The following is a 19,949-nucleotide window of genomic DNA, read 5'->3' on the forward strand; positions in this document are numbered from 1 at the left end:
ACTCTGTAATACAGATCCCAGATACTTAAAACTATTGCTTTTTACAATCAGTTCACCATCCAAAGATACCATTTTATTTGTAGTAACTCTATCTTTAAATGAACATTCCAAATACTCTGTCTTTGTCCTACTAAGTTTTAAACCTTTTTCCTCCAGAGCTCGTGTCCACTGTTCCAGTTTTTGTTCTAAGTCTCTTTCATTATTTCCTACTACCACGACACCATCAGCATACATTAAGCACCATGGAATGTTACCCTGTAGTTTCGCTGTTATCTGGTCCAAAACTAATGAGAATAAATACAGACTAAGCACCGAGCCTTGGTGTAATCCTACTTTCATATGAAATTTATCAGTCTCTCCTGCACCTGTCCTAACACTAGTCGTTACTCCTTCATACATATCCCTCACAATCTTTACATAATATGCACCAGGGACTCCTTTTCTATTGAGTGCCCACCACAGAATGTCTCGAGAAACTCTATCATATGCTTTCTCAAAATCAATGAATACCATATGAGCGTTTGTTTCTTTACTCCTGTATTTTTCCATCAACTGCCTTATAATGAAAATTGCGTCTGATCTGCATAAAGCCAAATTTATTCTCGGATATGTCGGTCTCTTCACGTATCCGTCTATCAATTACTCTCTCCCATATTTTCATGGTGTGGCTAAGCAGTTTTATAGCCCTGTAGTTTGTACACTGCTGTATATCTCCCTTGTTTTTGTAGACAGGTACTAGTATAATGCTTCTCCATTCGTCTGGCATTTGTCCAACTTCCATAATTCTATTAAATACACCTGCTAACCACCTTGGTCTTGTCTCTCCCAATGCTTTCCATAATTCCCCAGGAATATCATCTGGTCCTACCGCTTTTCTTTTCTTTATTTTTTGAAGCGCTTAAGCTGAGGCACTTCCTCGTTTGGTATTTTGGTGACCATTGCTGCTACTGTCTCCGTTGACTCCACAAGCTGTCTGTCAAATTCTTCATTTAATAAGCTGTCAAAGTACTTTCTCCATCTCTTTTTGGCATCCTTTTCGTGAACTAGTATTTTATTATTTTCATCTCGGATACATCTCTAATCTGATTAAAATCTTTTGCTTTCTTTGCTCTCTGTTTGGATATTTTATATATCTTCGTTTCGCCTTCCCTGGTATCAAGTTGATCGTATAGGTTTGAATACGCTTCTGCTTTAGCTTTTGCTACTGCTACTTTCGCTTCCTTTTTCGCTACCATATAGTTTTGAAGATCTGTATTGGATCTGGTTTCTTGCCACTTTTTATATAATTTTCCCTTCTTTTTATTTTGCCTTGAACTTCGTTTGACCACCTCCAAGACTCTTTATCCTCAAACTTTTTTCCTGACGTTTTCCCCAGTATTTCAATAGCAGTCTCTCTAATACTACTGGCCATTTTTTTCCAAATTGTAGTAGGGCTTCCTTTCATGTTCCAACATATTTTCTCTACTATTCTTTCCCTGAATAGACCTTCTTTCTCATCTTTTAGCATCCACCACTTGATTTTTTGTGGTCCTCTCCGATATTTTGGTTTAGTTTCACTTTTTACTTTGATGTCCAGAACAAGCAGCTTATGTTGTTGGCTTACTGTCTCACTAACTATTACCTTGCAGTCCTTGCATTTATGTATGTCTTCTTTCCTTATCATGAAATATTCTATTTTGGATTGATGTTGTCCACTTTTGTACGTAATAAGTTGAGTTTCTCTCTTTTTAAAGAATGTGTTAATAATCGCCATATCTAGTGCTGTTGCTAATTCAAGCATATTATCATCTCCAGCTTCATTTCTAGTTCCAAAGCCTAATCCCCCATGTCACCTCCTATTACAACTTTCTCCTCTGACGGAATATCACTCAGGACGTCTCCTAATTGGTCATAGAAAGCTCTTCTTTTATTCTCACCCAGACCTGTTTGAGGAGCATACACACACACAACATTCAATACCTCTTTATCAATTACAAATTTCACTGACATCGTTCTATCACTTGTTCTTACAACTTCCACTACGTTATCTTTCATTTCACTACCAGCAATAATTATACCAACTCCATTTCTAGTGTTACTACTCCCTGCATACCACAATTTGTATCCTTCACCTAGTTCTTTTGCCCTTTGTCCTTTCCACCTAGTTTCTTGAATGCAAGCAATTTGAACTCTCCTTCGTTTGAGCGCATCCACTAACTCCAGACTCTTACCTGTAAGACTACCAAGATTCCACGACCCTATCCTGATTTTTCTAACCTGCAATAGTGTTCCCCCTGAGATAGTCCTCACCCGGAAATCCGATCGGAGGCTCATTTTACTTCCGGCACATTTTACCTCAGGAGATGCCATCATTTCAGTATAAGTTTTTTATATCATTGAAGAAGGTCTTTTCATTATGGCCTGAAAATATTTTGTTTGGATATTTGATGCCTGAATGCCTTCTCTATTAGCACCATTCCCTGCCCTGCACGTTTAGCCATTTTCAGAGCTATGATATAATAAAAGATCTCTATACTCAAAGAGCGAAATAACTGGCAGTTAATTGTTGCATGAAATGTTACTTATTGCTTACTAAAATAATAGTATAATTTTACACGCCACTAAAATTACTCCTCTTTTTTCTCAAATTCCGTAATAATCCACGAACTTTGAAATGAATCACTGACAACTATTTCGCTCTCTGACTATAATAAGTCAATAGTTTTAGAGTTTACAAAGTTTAACTTACGTCAAAAGTTTAAAGTACCACTAAACAGAAAGAATAATCCCATTTCAACTCAAAAAAATTTTCTTATGTAGTTTTTTTCAAACTTTGTTCGAAGGTTGAATATTTTAAATAATATGTAATAATGTAAAAAATTAAAAACATTCAGAACAGCACAGGGGACTTCAAACATTTAAATATTCTAATTTCTTTTATATGACATATTAGTCCATTAAAATGTTACATTTAGGTTGCATTTCTTAGAGGAGTCAATTTTATTTTTTTAATGTGTAGGGAGGTTCAGTAGAAGCTTAAGTTCAAGTTTTTGGGGTCGCCACCCTTGTCCCCCGGCCGCCATATTGGAAAAAGGGGTGCAAAGGGTTTTCGCTTTGTATCTTCTAAACTAGCAATCCTACAGAAAATTTAATTACACATAAAATGTAGCAAATTAAATGTTCTACAATTTTATATCTATTACTTTTTATCGTCAAGTGACCAATAAAAAAGTTATAAATAAAAATATGAGAAAATTTTGTAAGAAGTTTCCTTTTGGAGGTTATAACTTTTTTTCCGTTCATTTCACAATAAAATAAGATCATAGCGATTTTGTAGAAGATTTTTCAATGAACAATTTTCGATATAAAGTTGTTTAATTTTATTTATTATCTAGGTTTTACAGCGCTCCAATCTTGACCAGATTCTCGAATTCTCATAGGAATACAATAAAAAAAAAATACTTTTCTATCTATATATTAGTCGAGCTGCAGCAATCTTTATGCCGGCCACGAAAATCAAATTTAAGGTAAATGACCAATTTTTGTCTATTTTTATGTTTTCGAGGTCGCTGAATCCGAATATAAAGTTTATTTTTATCTAGATTTGGTGGAACATGTTTAAAAATCAAATTCTATACAAAAATGCCGAAAATCAATTTTGATGATTTTTCAAATTTACCTCGCTGCATCTTTGGTCGCTGTAAATATTTCCTTTTGAAAATTTTACTGTTTAATCTCTGAAGTATGTAGATAACAATGGGATTTTTCCTAAATATTTAAACACATTAAAAAATGAGTTGTTAGTTTTTAAACATTTTGTCATCATATTTAGTTAGTTTCATGTTTACTTAAAAAAGTTGAGTGACAAACTTTTTAGTTTATAATTTTAACCAACACAACAATAAAATATAATTCATGAAGGAAGTTTTTTGGAAAATTTTAAGTCAAAATATACAATAGGAAAAAAGTTATGTTACTTCATAAACAAGCGGCAAACCCCAAAAAACGCTTATATCTCGAGATCCTGACCACGGTGTGGTGAATCGCTAATTTTGATCATACTTTATGATTTTAATAACAAAAATTCGTTTTTTGCTCTTCTTAAGAATTTTGCAATATGCGGTTGCGTCATTCTTCTTCTGAACCGGCGAATTTGTCCTCAAACAACTTCTTGGGCCGTTTCTATATATGCTTCGGGTTATAAGTTTTATAGTGGGGAGAAAGGTCAAAAACAGATTAATAATAGCATAGAAATGTTAAAATCATAATAAATTGTATGAATAAAAAATATATATAGATAGAAAAGTAAGCCTAACTTTTGTTTTTATTATATCCCTATGAGCATTCGAGAATCTGGTCAAGTTTGGAGCGCTGTAACACCTATATAAATAAATAGAATTAAACAAATTTATAGTGGAAATTGTTCGCTGAAAAACCCTCTACAAAATTGCTATAATGTTATTTTATTTTAAAATGAACAGAAAAAAGTTATAACTTCCAAAAGGAATCTTATTAAAAATTTTTTACATATTTTTATTTATATCTTTTTTGTTGGTCACTTGACGATAAAAAGTAATAGATATAAAATTGTAGGAAATTAAATTTGCAACATTTTATGTTTAATTAGATTTTCCGTAGGGTTGGTAGTTTACGAGATATAGCGCGAAACCCCTTTGCACACCATTTCCAAGATGGCGGCCGGGGGGCAAGGGTGGCGACCCCAAAAACTTGAACTTAAGCTTCTACTGATCCCGCCTACACATTAAAGAAATAAAATTGACTCCTCTAACAAATGCAAGGTACGGCTTAAAAAATGTAACATTTTAATGGAGTATATATATATATATATATATATATATATATATATATATATATATATATATCAACTGTCACTTATTGTGAAAAAGGAGAACATCTAAAAGAGCACAATCTGTTTTAAACGGCTGTCAGTTCATTCTGCATCTGCCTGTTACGTCCACTTCAGATGGTAAGGTTTTCTAACCTTATCATGATCAAAAATGCTTTAACAGGTTTTTTTGTGACAGTTTCTTGTGCCGTTCTAGATGTTATTTTAATTTCTTACAATTATTACGTACATTTAAAATATTCAATCTTCGAATAAAGTTAAAAAAAACTGCAAAATTTTTTTTTTCAATTCAAATGGGGTCCCTCTCTCTTTTTAGTGGTACTTTAAAATTTTGATGCAAGTTAAACTTTGTAAATTCTAAAATTCTTTACTTATTTTCACTTTGTTTCCGAATCAGTCAATAGAAAATTAATTAGTCCAATATCATGATTTAGTAAGTTTGTATGGAAAATGGTTAAAGACAATATTACGAAGAAAATGGTACCCAATCAACAATATCAACAATAACTTACTCTTAGAAAAAGGTAACACATTTATATAAAAAAACAATTTAATGTTTGTAGCAAAAGTAAGTCATAATGGTTCTAAAACCTGGTAAGCAAATTTCAAGACAACCAGAGTAGAATGGATCCATATCGACTCATTTCACTATAACCAATGATGACCACGTTGCATGAGAAATTGATCTTGAAACGTCCAATATCAAACCTATCATTGATCAAAGAAATCTGACATCATTCCATCAATTTGGCTACAGAAGTATTCACTCGACCATTCTCCCAATACATCCCAATACAAAGAAACATTAGAAAACAAAGGTGTGTGTGTGTGTTCAGCCCTATTTGTTGATGTCGAACAGACATGGAGTTCTTTTTCATATATTGAGATAATTACTTTTTGGTCATTTCTACGAACTTTTAAAACCTTATTTGAGCAACAGACATTTTCTTATAAAACAAATGAAGATTCCGTAGAGGGAACTGAAGAAAATTATAACTGGGGCACCACAAGTAAGTGTTTTGTGGCTAGTCTTATATCTGATACAGTACGTAAATCTTTCAGCTGGACATAGGGAATATACATTGAGAGCATTGTGGCAACTGCGCTAACCTGTGTTAGTTGAAGCTTCTGTTCGAGTACGAGTTTTTGGTGCGATAGAGCTGTTAGAACGAATATAATGAGTTGAAGCAAGTCTGTCCATAAATAAATCAAAAACAAAGTTTATTTTACCTAATTTTTAAAATATTTTTTTTAAAAACTAATTTCAAAACTAAACAGTTTTCCCATTCCCTTAGACCAAAAATATTTAGCTACTACATTGTCATATTTTGACGTTTATTTGTATCAGTCGAACTGAGTTGTCAATTTTGAGGTTAATTCCCCTTAATGCTAACCACCATATTGTCATCGAGAGAGCTCAGTTGCCACAATGATCTCAATATAATACAATGTATGTATTTATGTATCTCAATATATACAATGTATGTTCCCTATGTCCAGCTGAATGATTTACGTACTGTATACGTAAGTGATATTACAACAAGATTGTACAGCACAATGGCGACTTTCACTGACGATACACAAACCATGGCTGTGGAAGAGACCATGGAAAGGTCAACCAGACAACTCCAAAATGGTATTCTGAATATATCTGAACATGAACAAGGAAATGGCACATTAATGGCGTACGAATTGAAATCGACACATACTGACCACAAATAAAAGGACACAAAAAACGGTCTACATTACCGATACGCCGATGAATTATGCCAACACATGAAAATACGATAATGACAATATTGATGACAATTTTCGGTGTAAATAGCATAATAAGAATAAAAGTGATAATCTTAACATCAAATTCAGAAAAATGTATTGGTCACTTATTCTTAATTCTGAGACATCAATTCACAACAAACTTATTATGCCGGGTGAGCCAAAAGCGGGACCGTTGAGTATTTTGAGAAATCGAAGAATTGAAAAACATGTTTTCAATATCTATCAAAAAGCTATCGAATGACATGAAACGCGTCCTCCACCGCCACCTCCTAGGCGTTGAAACGGGGGCAACTTTGAAATCTTAAATAGGAACCCCCGTTGCAAATTAGGATATCTCAAGGAAAAATAAATAATTTTTATTCGATACTTTTTTTTACATTGTTGACAGATGGCGCTATAATCGAAAAAAAGTTTATCCTGATATGAAATTTCGTATGAAAATAATTGAAACGCTCAAATAATACGCTCATAAAATCTCAAAAATACACTTCTAAATGAATAACCAAAACTTTAGTTTTGAGTTGTGAAAAAGTTTTATCTAAAACTTTTTTATTCGCCATAGATGGTGCTGTAATTGCTGAAAACAAATATAGATTAGAAGCCTTCAAACTAATTTTTATGATACTGAATATAGTTTCTTACGTAGAATCCGAAAATGAAATAAAAAATAAGGTTTCTATGTAAGATTTCAAAGTTGTCCCCCGCCCCACTGCTTGTTGTGGGGAACAAGTGTTCACGTGTTTTTGGTTTGTGTCTTCAATAAGTAAGGTACTTATTTTTTCATGAGAAATCCAAATCTGCCATTAAAAATTGAAATTTCTATTTAAATTATACCACCCCAGGGGGTGGAGCAAGATCCTATTGATACAGATGTGCTCTTGTGCCATTTATTTGGTTTATAATCAAAGCATTGGCAAGGCTTTTGACGAAGGCCTACATTCATTCAACATTTCATACAGCACAAAATTTAGAACCGACTCTAGAAAGTCTTGTTTCGTTTATGGCCATCAAATTAGATGGCACTTTTGTAGCTAGATCCACGTGAAGTGGGAAGTTCCAAGACACATTCCTTTAGTTTCCTGCTTATAATTTCGTATCTTTCCGGTTCTCTGATGAGGTAGAGTATACATACGGTATATCGAAACATGCAAGATCCTATTGATATCCACTTAAAGTGGGACGTTCGACGACATATTCGTTTATTTTTATGCTTTTGAATTCGTATCTTCCCGGATCTCTGACGAGGTAGGGTATACCTAAACGTATAAGATCCTATTGATACCGATTCATATGCAGAAGGTCTAACGAATTGTGCTCTTGCGCCATTTATTTGATTTATAAACAAGGCGTTGGCAAGGCTTGACCATTTGACCATGAATGCTTTTTTTGAATAACTAACCTGCACATAAATAATTGTACAACGTTAGAGACGTAAGGCCACTTTGTCTCATCGATGTATTTATTTTATTTTTATTAAGTTATAATTAAAATAAGAAGTACTTACAATCCTTCCCGATATCCATCCAACAACGCCTGTATCAGACTTTTATTCTGAGGTATAGTTTGTAGAATCTCTCCATCCGGAGTAACGTAACCAATGGCCCATTGGCCTAACCTGGTACATGACAGTCTAAACACGTAGCTACCAGCCTTGTTTATATATCTTTGCAGTCTTGCTTTAACTTCGTCGTAGGTGAGAAAAGCCACGTAACCCGGATGGGTTACGGCGAGTATCTGCCAATTTCTTAACAACGTACCCCATGGTTGGAATAATCTGAAACAAGAAATAATAATAGGTAATGAAGCTTTAACCAAATTAAAATAAAAATAATAATAATAATAATGAGTAATAAAAATAATAGTTAATAATAAAATAATATTTTTCAACGAAAAATATGAATATTTCTTTTGAGTCTGTTATGCAACTCATTACACCAATACAAAGTACTGTATACCATTTGTAGATAGACCTTAAATGGAGAGACACTGGCTAAAAACAGGTAGTTTATCTGAGAAATTATTGCCAATTGCAAACATACTTGCACTCTTGCACATATATGTAAACTGGTGTTATCTTAAGCAAACATGTTACATAAAGGTAATTAATTAATAATTATATTATGTCCTTTTACAGTATACTATTATTTTAATATTATTTTACAGTATAACACTAATATTATTCATTTATACAATGCACTCATAAAGACCTGACCACATGTATTTCACATTTTTATAAATTTGTTTAAGTATACAATTTTTTTACGTTTTTACATTTTTTGAAGTAAGATGGTAGTTAAGTTGAACTAACATAACATTACCTGTATCAGTTTTCTCTGCTACAAACCTCTAAACATACTCTGGTGAAGACAGTGATGTCTGGTCTTTACCAGGCTTCATTGTCTTCTGCAGCTTTCGTCCAATTTCTCTTCAGTATTTTTCGAATATAACCCACTCACCTTAGGGTTTGCTCACTACGGAGAGCAATGGATTGTATCCTCGCTCCGACCCTTGCTCCCTGGTATTTATATTCGTGAATTCTCGCATTTAAAATAAATACATTATTTTAAATGCGAGAATTCACGAATATAACGAATATACATAAATTCCAGGGAGCAAGGGTCGGAGCGAAGATACAATCCATTGGTCTCCGCCGTGAGCACAACTTTAGAGATTGCTATTCTACATCTCTTTTTGTCACATATGTGGTCTCCATTGTATCACCCTCGCCGTGCCCCTGTATATGTTCTTCCTGGCTATATGTCCGGCACAGTGTTAAACCAGCGATTCGTCGTATTTTACGTATTTTGCGTATTTTTAATTATGGCAATGTGACTCTGTCATATGGGGTCTGATATAGTTTACAAAAACTTATTAAATATAAAAAATGATATAACCTGTAAAATATATCAAAGCAGTAATATTTTAAAAGTATACCCCATTCCACGAATATACGACTGTTTTGGATTATCGCGACAACGAATATTTTACTGTGCAAAATAAGAAGAACGAAAGTAAATTGCAAATTATATTGTTGTTTATTGGAGTAATATTAGAGCAAAATACTTTCGTACTTCTTATGTTGCACACTAAAATATTCGTTGTCGCGATAATCCAAAACAGTCGTATATTCGTGGAATACACCATATTATGAATTTTTATATGCTAAGCTTTCTTAAAACGATTTCCGGACTAAAAGTCGAAACGTCAATTTTAATAATTATTATAATCATTGTAATGATTGTGTGGTTTATTCCCAAGAAATATAAAATATTCAGTGTAAAATAGTTTCAAAACCATATTATCTTTTGTCGCTATACGTATGTGTCATCCTAACTAAACTGAGACGGAACCAATTTTAGCAAGTAAATTAAAAATAAATACACCAAAAAAATAAAACAAGAATATCCCCGAGTACAATAATATATTATAAGTCATATCCTATATTATTATTAGACATTATATTCTATATTATACACCACGTAGATCAGGTAGGCATTTAGAACAAAAAACACCGTAATAAATCGATTTTTAAATACAGCCCTTATTTACAACAATCTTGTAGCTGGCTGTATACCATTAATTACAAGTAAAATTGAATAAAAAAAATTTGTACTGGTAAAAGTACAAAGGTTTCAACCTTTGTATTTTTGGGTGGCTCACTATGTTCTTGTAACACTGATGATGCTCTTGTTACAGAGCGAAAATGTTTTGTTTCTAAGTGTGTAGCCTTATAGCGGCTTTTTAAACTAATATACCTTTTACCAGGACAAAAATTTTTTTATTCAGTTTTTTGCATTGTGTTCGGGATAACGCATGACGTCAGGAAAGAAGTCTACAATAGAAAAATGGGTGGAAATGCATAATTGCATTTACAATCCAAAAGTGCATAAACATGTAAAATCAGTAAGTATATTAAGGGCCAAATTTTGTTACTCGGGGATTTTTGGGGTCGCTGGACATGAACACGCCATGCCATCAGAACCGACACCCGGACCACCTGGTGCCCAGGGTCACTGCTAAAGCACATCTTCTGGAGTTTCGATTGTTTTCGGCACTAAATTGTTGTAAAAATATTAGTCGGGGGGTTTTTGGGGTCGCTGAATATGAATACGCCATTAGAACAGACCCTCGGAGTACATGGTGCTTAGAGTCACTGCCAAGGCACGTCATCTACTGGAGGTTCGAGGGTCTTCGGCACTAAAGGGCCTAGCCGGGTAAGATGATGAAAAGTGCCCCCAACTCGATTCGAATTCCATATAGGTCACCGTTTAGCATATATAGTGAAACTAACTTTCTGAAATTTCTAGCCCTCTAGGTGGTCATGTGACCCACCTAGAGCCTAATTAGGGTTTTTATGTTTTTATCTCAGCCGCATCGAGAACTAGCGAAATCCTTTAAATAAAAAAGTTGTAAGCTTTAAAAACTTCTGTCCGAAAATTTTTTTTAATTTTTGGCGGGAAATTAAAATTTTAGAACGATTTTAAAATTTTAAATGAGTATAAAAAAATAACTAAGACATTCGTTTTCACAAAAAAAATATATAACGTGTATTTTTCCATAATATTTCACCCTGAATTTTTTCAAACTTTTAAAATTGGTGAAACGCACCTTTAAAAATAAAAAACGCATTTCTTCGGTTTTTTTTTTTTCGTTTTTTGATACAATTTTATACATATTTTTCAAAAAAGGTAACACGGTCACTAGAGTAGGTAAAAAACTGAAAAATAATTGGGGTTTGCTTAATAAAATTTTTTTGTAATGCCATCCATTTTCTAGATACAGGGCGTTGAAGAAAACAAAATTTTACACATTTTTTACGATTTTGCCGAAACTACTGGCAACATTGTAATAAAATTTGTCGAGTTTTAAGAGGTAGTTGTTGTGCATTTCTTGACAAACAATTAAGAATTTTATATTTATCATTGGCGCGCATAGAAGTAATGGTCTGAACTTTTTAAAGAAAAAAGATAGTACGCCACTGACATATTTCAAATTAACAATCGTTTTTGAATTCTTCGTTCAATTTGTGACAAAAAATCTATCTTCCTATTTTTTCATACAACGCGCCATTTTTATTCAAAAAATAAAACATCTTAACCCTTACAAAGTATTCGAACTTCTATGAAATAAAATACTCATACTATTATATTAGTAGTTTCTACATCTACATAAACTCGTACATCCATTATAAAAACTAATTCGAATACTTTGGAAGCGTTAAGATATTTTATTTTTTGCAGCAAAACGGCGCCTCGAATGAAAAAATGAGAAGATAGTTTTTTTATCGCAAATTAAACGAGGAATTCAAAAATGATTGTTAATTTGAAATATGTCAGTGGCGTACTATCTTTTTTTCTTTGAAAAGTTCAGACCATTACCCCTAAGCGCGCTAATGATGAATATCAAATCCTTAATTGTATGTCAAAACACGCACAATAACTACCTCTTAAAACCCGCCAAGTTTTATTACAATGTTGCAAGTTTCGGCAAAATCGTAAAAAACGTGTAAAATTTTGTTTTCTTCAACGCCCTGTATCTTAAAAATGGATGGCACTACAAACAATTGTTATTAAGCAAACCCCAATTAGTTTTCAGTTTTTTAGTTACTCCAGTGACGGTGTTACTTTTTTGAAAAATATGTATAAAATTGTATAAACAAAAAACCGAAAAATGAGGTTTTTTATTTTTTAAAATTGCGTTTCACCAATTTGAAAAAATTCAGGGTGTAACATTATGCAAAAATACACGTTATATATTTTTTCCGTGAACACGAATGTCTTAGTTATTTTTTTATACTCATTTAAAATTTTAAAATCGTTCTAAAATTTAAATTTCCCGCCAAAAATAAAAAAAAATTTTTCGTACAGAACTTTTTAAGGCTTACAACTTCTTTATTTAAAGTTTTTCGCTAGTTCTCGATGCGGCTGCGATAAAAAATAAAGACATAAAAACCCTAATTAGGCTCTAAGTGGGTCACATGACCACCTAGGGGGCTAAAAATTTCAGAAAGTTAGTTTCACTATATATGCTAAACGGTGACCTATATGGAATTCGAATCGAGTTGGGGGCACTTTTTATCATCTTACCCGGCTAGGCCCTTTATTCAAACAAATTACTTGGGAAGTTTTGGGGTCGCTGAACACGAATATGCGATCAGAACTGACCACCGGATAGTAGGCGTAGACACCTAGTGCCTACGCTGACATATGCTCGTCATCTTCCAGAATTTTGAGGCTTTCCGACACTAAATTGATGCAAACAGAGTACTTGAGGGGTTTTTGGGATTGCTGAACAGGAATATGACGTAGGTATTTGTAGGCCTTTGGAGTATCTGGTGTCCAGGATGACAGATAACAATGTCAATGCCTAATAATAACACGATTACATTAGAATATAGTAAATCGATCTTGAAATAAAGGAAAAGAATTTAAATGAGTTTAATAGGTTAGGTAACACAGGTATTTTGTTATTTAAATTCTTGATTGGAAAAAAATTAGGAGCTGTTTTTTAAATAACAAACGGTATTAATTCTTATGTTCTTTTTACTTGTAACCGCCCTGTACAACAGATACTCCAGAGGCCTTCACCTACGTCATAATCATACTCAGCAACCCCAAACCCCCCGAGTAATCTGTTTAGATCAATTAGTGCTAGAAAACCCTCGAAACTTCAGACGATGACGTGCCTCAGCCAGGCGCGGATTCAAGGGGGGTCAATGGGGTCAATTGCCCCCTCCTTCTGAAAGGATATGGTACATGAAGAAGAAAATAACAGCCCATCCCGAAAAAGAATCGTGCATACGCCAGTGACGAGAAATTTTTTATTTCATTGCCCATGCCCCACCTTGCAAGGTTGCTGGATCCGCCGTTGGCGTCAGCAGTGATCCTGAACACCAAGTGTTCCTATGCTTGGTTTTGATGACTTATTCGTATTCAGGGACCCCGAAAACCCCCGAATAATCTGTTTGCATCAATATAGTGCCAAAAATCTTTGAAACTCCACATGACATACCTTAGCACTCTTAGCAGTAACCATGTGCACTAAGTGCTCCGAGAGTCGGTTCTGATACTGCATTCATGTTCAGCGACCCGAAAAAGCCTGAGTAACAAAAACTGGCTCTTAATATATCTACTGATTTTTACATGTTTATGCACTTTTGGATGAATTTTATGCACTACAAGTGCAATTATGCATTTTTCTATCGTAGACTTTTTTTAACGTCATCCAAACAATACAAAACACAAACACAATACACAATAGGGTGGGCCGAAAAAAACTTTTTATTTTATTTCGTGTTGCTATACCGCGGAAAAGTTGCTACTAGGATAGAGTTTTAAATTACAAAAATAATTTTTCAAATTGGTTGATATCTTCCGGTCGCGCATTGGTCGTGAAATTTAAAAAAATTGGTTGTTTTTGAAATTTTTGTTGCATTTTTATTGCAATTCGGTTGTTTTTCTATTTAAGTCTTGTGCCTGGCACATGAAAAGTAGGACCGTTAAGTTGGTTTTATATTATTAAAAACGTTGTATTTTCAAAGAAAAAAATAGCAAAAAACGATATTTTTTAATATTTTATGGACGATGCGCGACCGGAATATGTCAATATATCTTTTTTCTTTGCTTTATTTTAATTCTGACCCCTCAACGAAAGATGTACGCGGTATAGCAAAACGGGATAAAATATTTTTGTGTTTTTAAAAAAATTTCAAAAACAACCAATTTTTCAAACTTTACGACCAATGCGCGACCGGAAGATATCAACCAATTTGAAAAATTCTTTTTGTAATTTAAAACTCTATCCTAGTAGCAACTTTTCCGCGGTATAGCAACACGAAATAAAAAAAAAGTTTTTTTCGGCCCACCCTAATACACAAAGTTAATACAAGTCGATAGGTTATCTAAAAATGGATTTGTTTTTTCCTAAATGTCCTGGTCTAAAGAAGCTACTTTTTATTGTACTTTTATATTTTATAATAATAAGATAATCAAGAAAAGAAGAAAATATTATTAACTTAGAAGATTAACACGGATTATAACCGTTTCTGGACGGGTTCGACATATTAACAGAAACTAAATGGGTTCATGTGAAACCTCAAGAAGATCAACAATAATACCTCACAGCAGGAGTATTTGGTTACGTTTTCTGTGTTTAATTAGTTTCATTTGTTTATTTAAGTAACGACGTATCAGGTACAAGGAACTTTGAACGATTGTAATACATAATATAAGGTAACTATAGAGTGATCGAGAAAAAAAGACAAACATGAAATACCATGGGATTATGGGATCACATAAATTTACGTCTCGGCTGTAGCCTAGTCACTGTGCTGACTGAAGTAAAAATTATAATTTTATATTGTCAACATTAATATCACAAGAGAGTGAGAATAAATTGAAAATAATGCGACAATTTTTCGAAAACTTGTTACCTGGCAATAGACACGAGATAGGTCTGGATCCTGCGTATGAAAAAAAAGTTGATTAATAGCAAGCTGAAAATTTGTTAATAGCTCAAGGGTGTCTAGTCGGATAAACTTTGATATATGGGAACACTGGAACAGGGGCAGTTTTAATTGTGGAACAGGTTAAAAATTTGGAACGGTCAAAGCATGAAAACGGCACATTTATTTTGTCCGACAGAACAGACTTAAACTCTCCGAACAGAGATTAAACTCTCATGCAAAAATCAGACTGCTATTTATCACCAAATGGGCGTTTTAATAAGTGGAACATGTAGAATATGTCAAATGACAGGAATTATGACAGGTGATAAATAGCAGTCTGATTTTTGCATGAGAGTTTAATCTATGTTCGGAGAGTTTAAGTCTATGCTGTCGGACAAAATAAATGTGCCGTTTTCGTGGTCTTACCGTTCCAAATTTTTAACCTGTTCCACAATTAAAACTGCCCCTGTTCCAGTGTTCCCATATATCAAAGTTTATCCGACTAGACACCCTTAAGCTAATAACAAATTTTCAGCTTGCTATTAATCAACTTTTTTTTCATACGCGGGATCAAGAACTAAGAGCCCACAGGGCTCTAGTGACTATTGCCGAATGAAAACAAGTTCGAGAAACAAATTGGAGCATTATTTTCTAATTCATTCTTACTGTCGTGTGATATTCGAACCTACAAAATAGTCTTTTTTAAATAAACATCAAACATTCAGTAACATTTATCACAATTAATGTTTTTCAACTTGCCAAACTGAATAGCACCGTTTATCAAATATTCAGACGAAGATATCAATAAAATATTAGTTAAAATTATTTAAAATACAGTTTTATTAATGAAAAAATTACCTCGAGCGCTTAAAATTACCGATTTGTATTGTCCTCGAGACAATTTGATTTTAGATGCAAAACTAAAAGTTTACCTATTATTTATTTTCTTAAATGTGACAGTTGTCAAAACAAGGAAACTCGTTATAATTAAACAGAAACAATATACTTAAAATTTATTCCCAGTATAATAATGTAAGTAAATCTTACTGGACGATTGGAAATTAAAATCATTAAAAAATAAAATCAATACACACACCGGCAAAATTAGCCGAACACCTTAAAAATGAGGCATGTTTGATATCTCGAATTTCCTAAACTTGTCCGATTTGAGTGATTCTTTTAGTATGTTATAGCCTTATTATTGAAGAATATCGGTGTAATAATAGTGTTGCTAGACAGGTAAATGTCATTTTATACCGGGTGTAACAATCATACTGTATTTTTTCTTAAAGGTCGGAACACCCTATGGAATATTCTAGCATATATAAAATATTAAAATTAAAACTCGATTGTAGACTTAGGCTTTCTTAACATTTTCTTTTATTCATTTGCATATGTTGGAAAATAAAAAAGTTAAGTTGATAATTCCGCATCGCTATAGTGCGGAAAAGTTGCGATTGGTAATTATAAGAAGAACAAGAAAAAATTATTCAAATCGGACTTTATCTTCCGATCCCGCAAGGGACCTAAAGATTATGAAAAAATGAAATTATACCTTTTTTCAAAAAATTTTATTGACCTTCCGTGTACGTTTTATTTATCGCTAGGTATAGTAAAATTTATTTACAGTTTACATAAATTAAAAAATATTTAGTTATCTCATTTTCCTGTTACAATATGAAGTTCTTCGCTTGTTTAGATATTGTATGACAATATTTAAACAACCTAGAACTCAAAACGACGGGGTGGTTGCACTTCTAGCTCCACACGCACCCCCTTCTCTCCAAAGAACCAATGGCTGTGTATCTTTTACATTATTTGCATATATACATTTCTTTTTCATCTATTTGTGTCCAGCTTTTAAACGGCAACTTTGTATTGTGATTTCTTGGTAAAATCTGGCAGCATGGGCCTTGATTTAAGTGTTGTCCTGAATGAATCCATCTTTTGATTGGGGCCCACATACATTAGCATAAGATGATGCTACCGTGACCAACTTTAGACACCGCTCATCAGCTTGCATGTAGGAGGGATAGTTTTGTACATTCCAGTCTGGCATGTGCCCGATGTAACGCAAGAAGGACATCTTTATTTGAAACTCTTCAAGGAAGTGGTGAAAAAGATAGTTTTACAACATTCCAGTCTATTATTTTAGTTTAGTCCTATGCTTCAAAATTTCAAGTTGTAGATTGAAAGGAAACACATTAGAGAGCTAGGGCTAAGGAGAGTGTTAAAAGCCGGACAGACAAAAGCTAATGGCAAAAGTATTAGAAATTTCATCCCTTTAAATTTTCAAGCATAGGACTACACTGAAATAATAGACTGGAATGTTACAAATCTTCTCCACTAGGTCTTAGAAGAGTTTCAAATGAAAATATAAGTTCCTGCATTACATCAGGCGACATGCCAGACAGGAATGTACAAAACTATCTTTGCCACACGAAAGTTGTCGAGCGGTGCGTAAAGTTGGTCAAGGAAGCATCGTCTAATGTCTAATGTATGTGGGCCCCAATAGAGATATGGATTCATTCAGGACAACACTTAAATCAAGGCCCATGCTGCCAGATTTCACCAAGAAATCACAATACAAAGTTGGCGTTTAAAAGCTGGACATAAATACATAGATGAAAAAGAAATGTACATATGCAAATAATGTAAAAAACACACACTCATTGGTTCTTTGGAGAAAAGGGTGCGTGTGGAGCTAGAGTGCAATCACCCCCTTGTTTTGTGTTCTGGGTTGTTCAAATATTGTCATAGAATATCAAAACAAGCGAAGAACTTCATATTGTAACAGGAAAATGAGATAACTAAATATTTTTTAATTTATCAAAATCATCAAAAATTTCAAATTTTTATAGATTTTGATTGACCTTGTGGGATCGGAAGGTATTCGTTAAATAAGCAAAACTATTTTTTTTATTACTCAACCATGCAAACTGTAAATAAATTTTATTATAGCGATAAATAAAACGTACTCGGAGGATCAATAAAAAATTTTGAAAAAAAGGTAAAATTTCATTTTTTTTTCATAATCTTTAGGTCCGTTGCGGGATCGGAAGATAAAGTCCGATTTGAATAATTTTTTTTTGTTTTTCTCATAATTACCAAACGCAACTTTTCCGCACTATAGCGATGCGGAATTATCAACTTGACTTTTTTCGCACCACCCTATTTAACAACTAGCCATGTTTTTTTATCAATAAATCCTCATAGTAGGGGAGGAAAGTATGCTAAATTTGCAGTTACTCGAGCGTTATGGGGACCTATTGGATTGTGAAGAGTGAGTGCTAAAACCAAAAAAAGTTAAGTTTTCCATAAAGTGTGGGGCTCTCGATTTTTTTATTTAATTTTCCATTTCCACCAATCGTTTTTTTCGATTATAGCGCCATCTATCCATAATTGGAAAAATGTTGCGAATAAAAGTTGCTTATTTTTACGTCAAGGATCCAAATCTGCAATAAAAATTGGGGGCTCCTATTTAAGATTTTAAAGTAACACCCCCACCTCGGTGGGGGGTCGTGTTTGGTGCCATTCGGTAGATTTTTGAAAAATATTGAATAGGTGTATTTTGCAGTTTTACGATCTGATGTTCATTTCGCGAAATATCGCAGGGTTCGTATTTAAAATTTTTAATTTACCCCCACCCCTCTCCGTGGGGTGTCACGAGCCTCCACGGACGTTGGGTGGAGGATTTATTTTAAAATCTTAAATAGGAGCCCCCAATTTTTATTGCAGATTTGGATTCTTTACGTAAAAATAAGCAAGTTTTATTCGACACATTTTTTCGAATTATGGATAGATAGCGCTATAATCGGAGAAAAATGATTGTTTCAAAAGGAAAATTAAATTAAAAAATGAAAAGTCCCCCACTTTATGGAAAACTTAACTTAACCTTTTTCTGATTTTAGCACATACTCTTCACAATCCAATAGGTTCCCATAATGCTCGAGTAACTGCAAATTTAGTATACTTTCCTCCCCTACTATGAGGATTCATTGATGAAAAAAATGGATAGTTGTTAACGCACATAACTTTTTTATTATCTCACATAAGTAAATGAATCAAAAAGGAAAATGTTAAGAAAGCCTAATTCTACAATCGAGTATTAATTATAATATTTTACATATGCTAGAATATTCCACAGGGTGTTCCAAACTTTAAGAAAAAAACACAGTATGATTGGTACACCCGGTATAAAATGATATTTACCTGTCTAGCAACAATATTATAACAACGCTATTCTTAAATAATAAGGCTATAACATACTAAAAGAATCACTCAAATCGGACCACTGGTTTAGGAGATTCGAGACATCAAACATGTCCCATTTTAAAGGTGTTCGGCTAATTTGCCGGTGTGTGTATAAAGTATTCTTTTAACAAATATTTTTGAGAAAATTAAGTAAAAATTATATTCAACACTGGAATTATTCGGAGTCGACCGGAATAATTATTCGGAAATCAACAAACTTATAAAAACCTAAAGCCTATAGACCTAAAGAAATCCCTGCTAAACATTTGAAAAATGCAACATCAACGAATGTTAATATGCTATCAGAACTATAAACTATAACATAATCAATATAATAGATACCTAAACGGAGATAATATACCTCAGTGTTTCCCAAAGTGTGGGTCGCGACCCCCTGGGGGGTCGCAATGAGATACTAGGGGGGTCGCCGGAAATTTCCAAAATAAGACAAAAACACTACTTTGTTAAATCATGTATTTTTATTTTAATAAAGCCGTAAATAAAAATTAACAATTAATTATCAAACGAAACATAAAACTAAATATTAAAAGTCCTTAAAAGTAAAAGAAAAAAATAAAGTCAAATATTACAATGTTAATGAGACCCATGCGCCTGTTTTTTTGA

General features: G+C 33.3%; 1 protein-coding gene across 1 annotated transcript in view; it reads right to left on the reverse strand.

The window, feature by feature from the left end:
• LOC114327939 (E3 ubiquitin-protein ligase CBL-B) overlaps nucleotides 1–19,949 on the reverse strand; it is a 328,350-nt gene that overhangs the window by 77,866 nt on the left and 230,535 nt on the right. Inside the window, exon 3 of the mRNA XM_028276660.2 lies at nucleotides 8,130–8,399. Within this exon, the coding sequence (XP_028132461.1) occupies nucleotides 8,130–8,399 (270 nt within the window). The remainder of the gene's footprint in view (nucleotides 1–8,129; nucleotides 8,400–19,949) is intronic.

Source organism: Diabrotica virgifera, chromosome 6 (genome assembly GCF_917563875.1).
Source record: "Diabrotica virgifera virgifera chromosome 6, PGI_DIABVI_V3a".
Taxonomy (NCBI): domain Eukaryota; kingdom Metazoa; phylum Arthropoda; class Insecta; order Coleoptera; family Chrysomelidae; genus Diabrotica; species Diabrotica virgifera.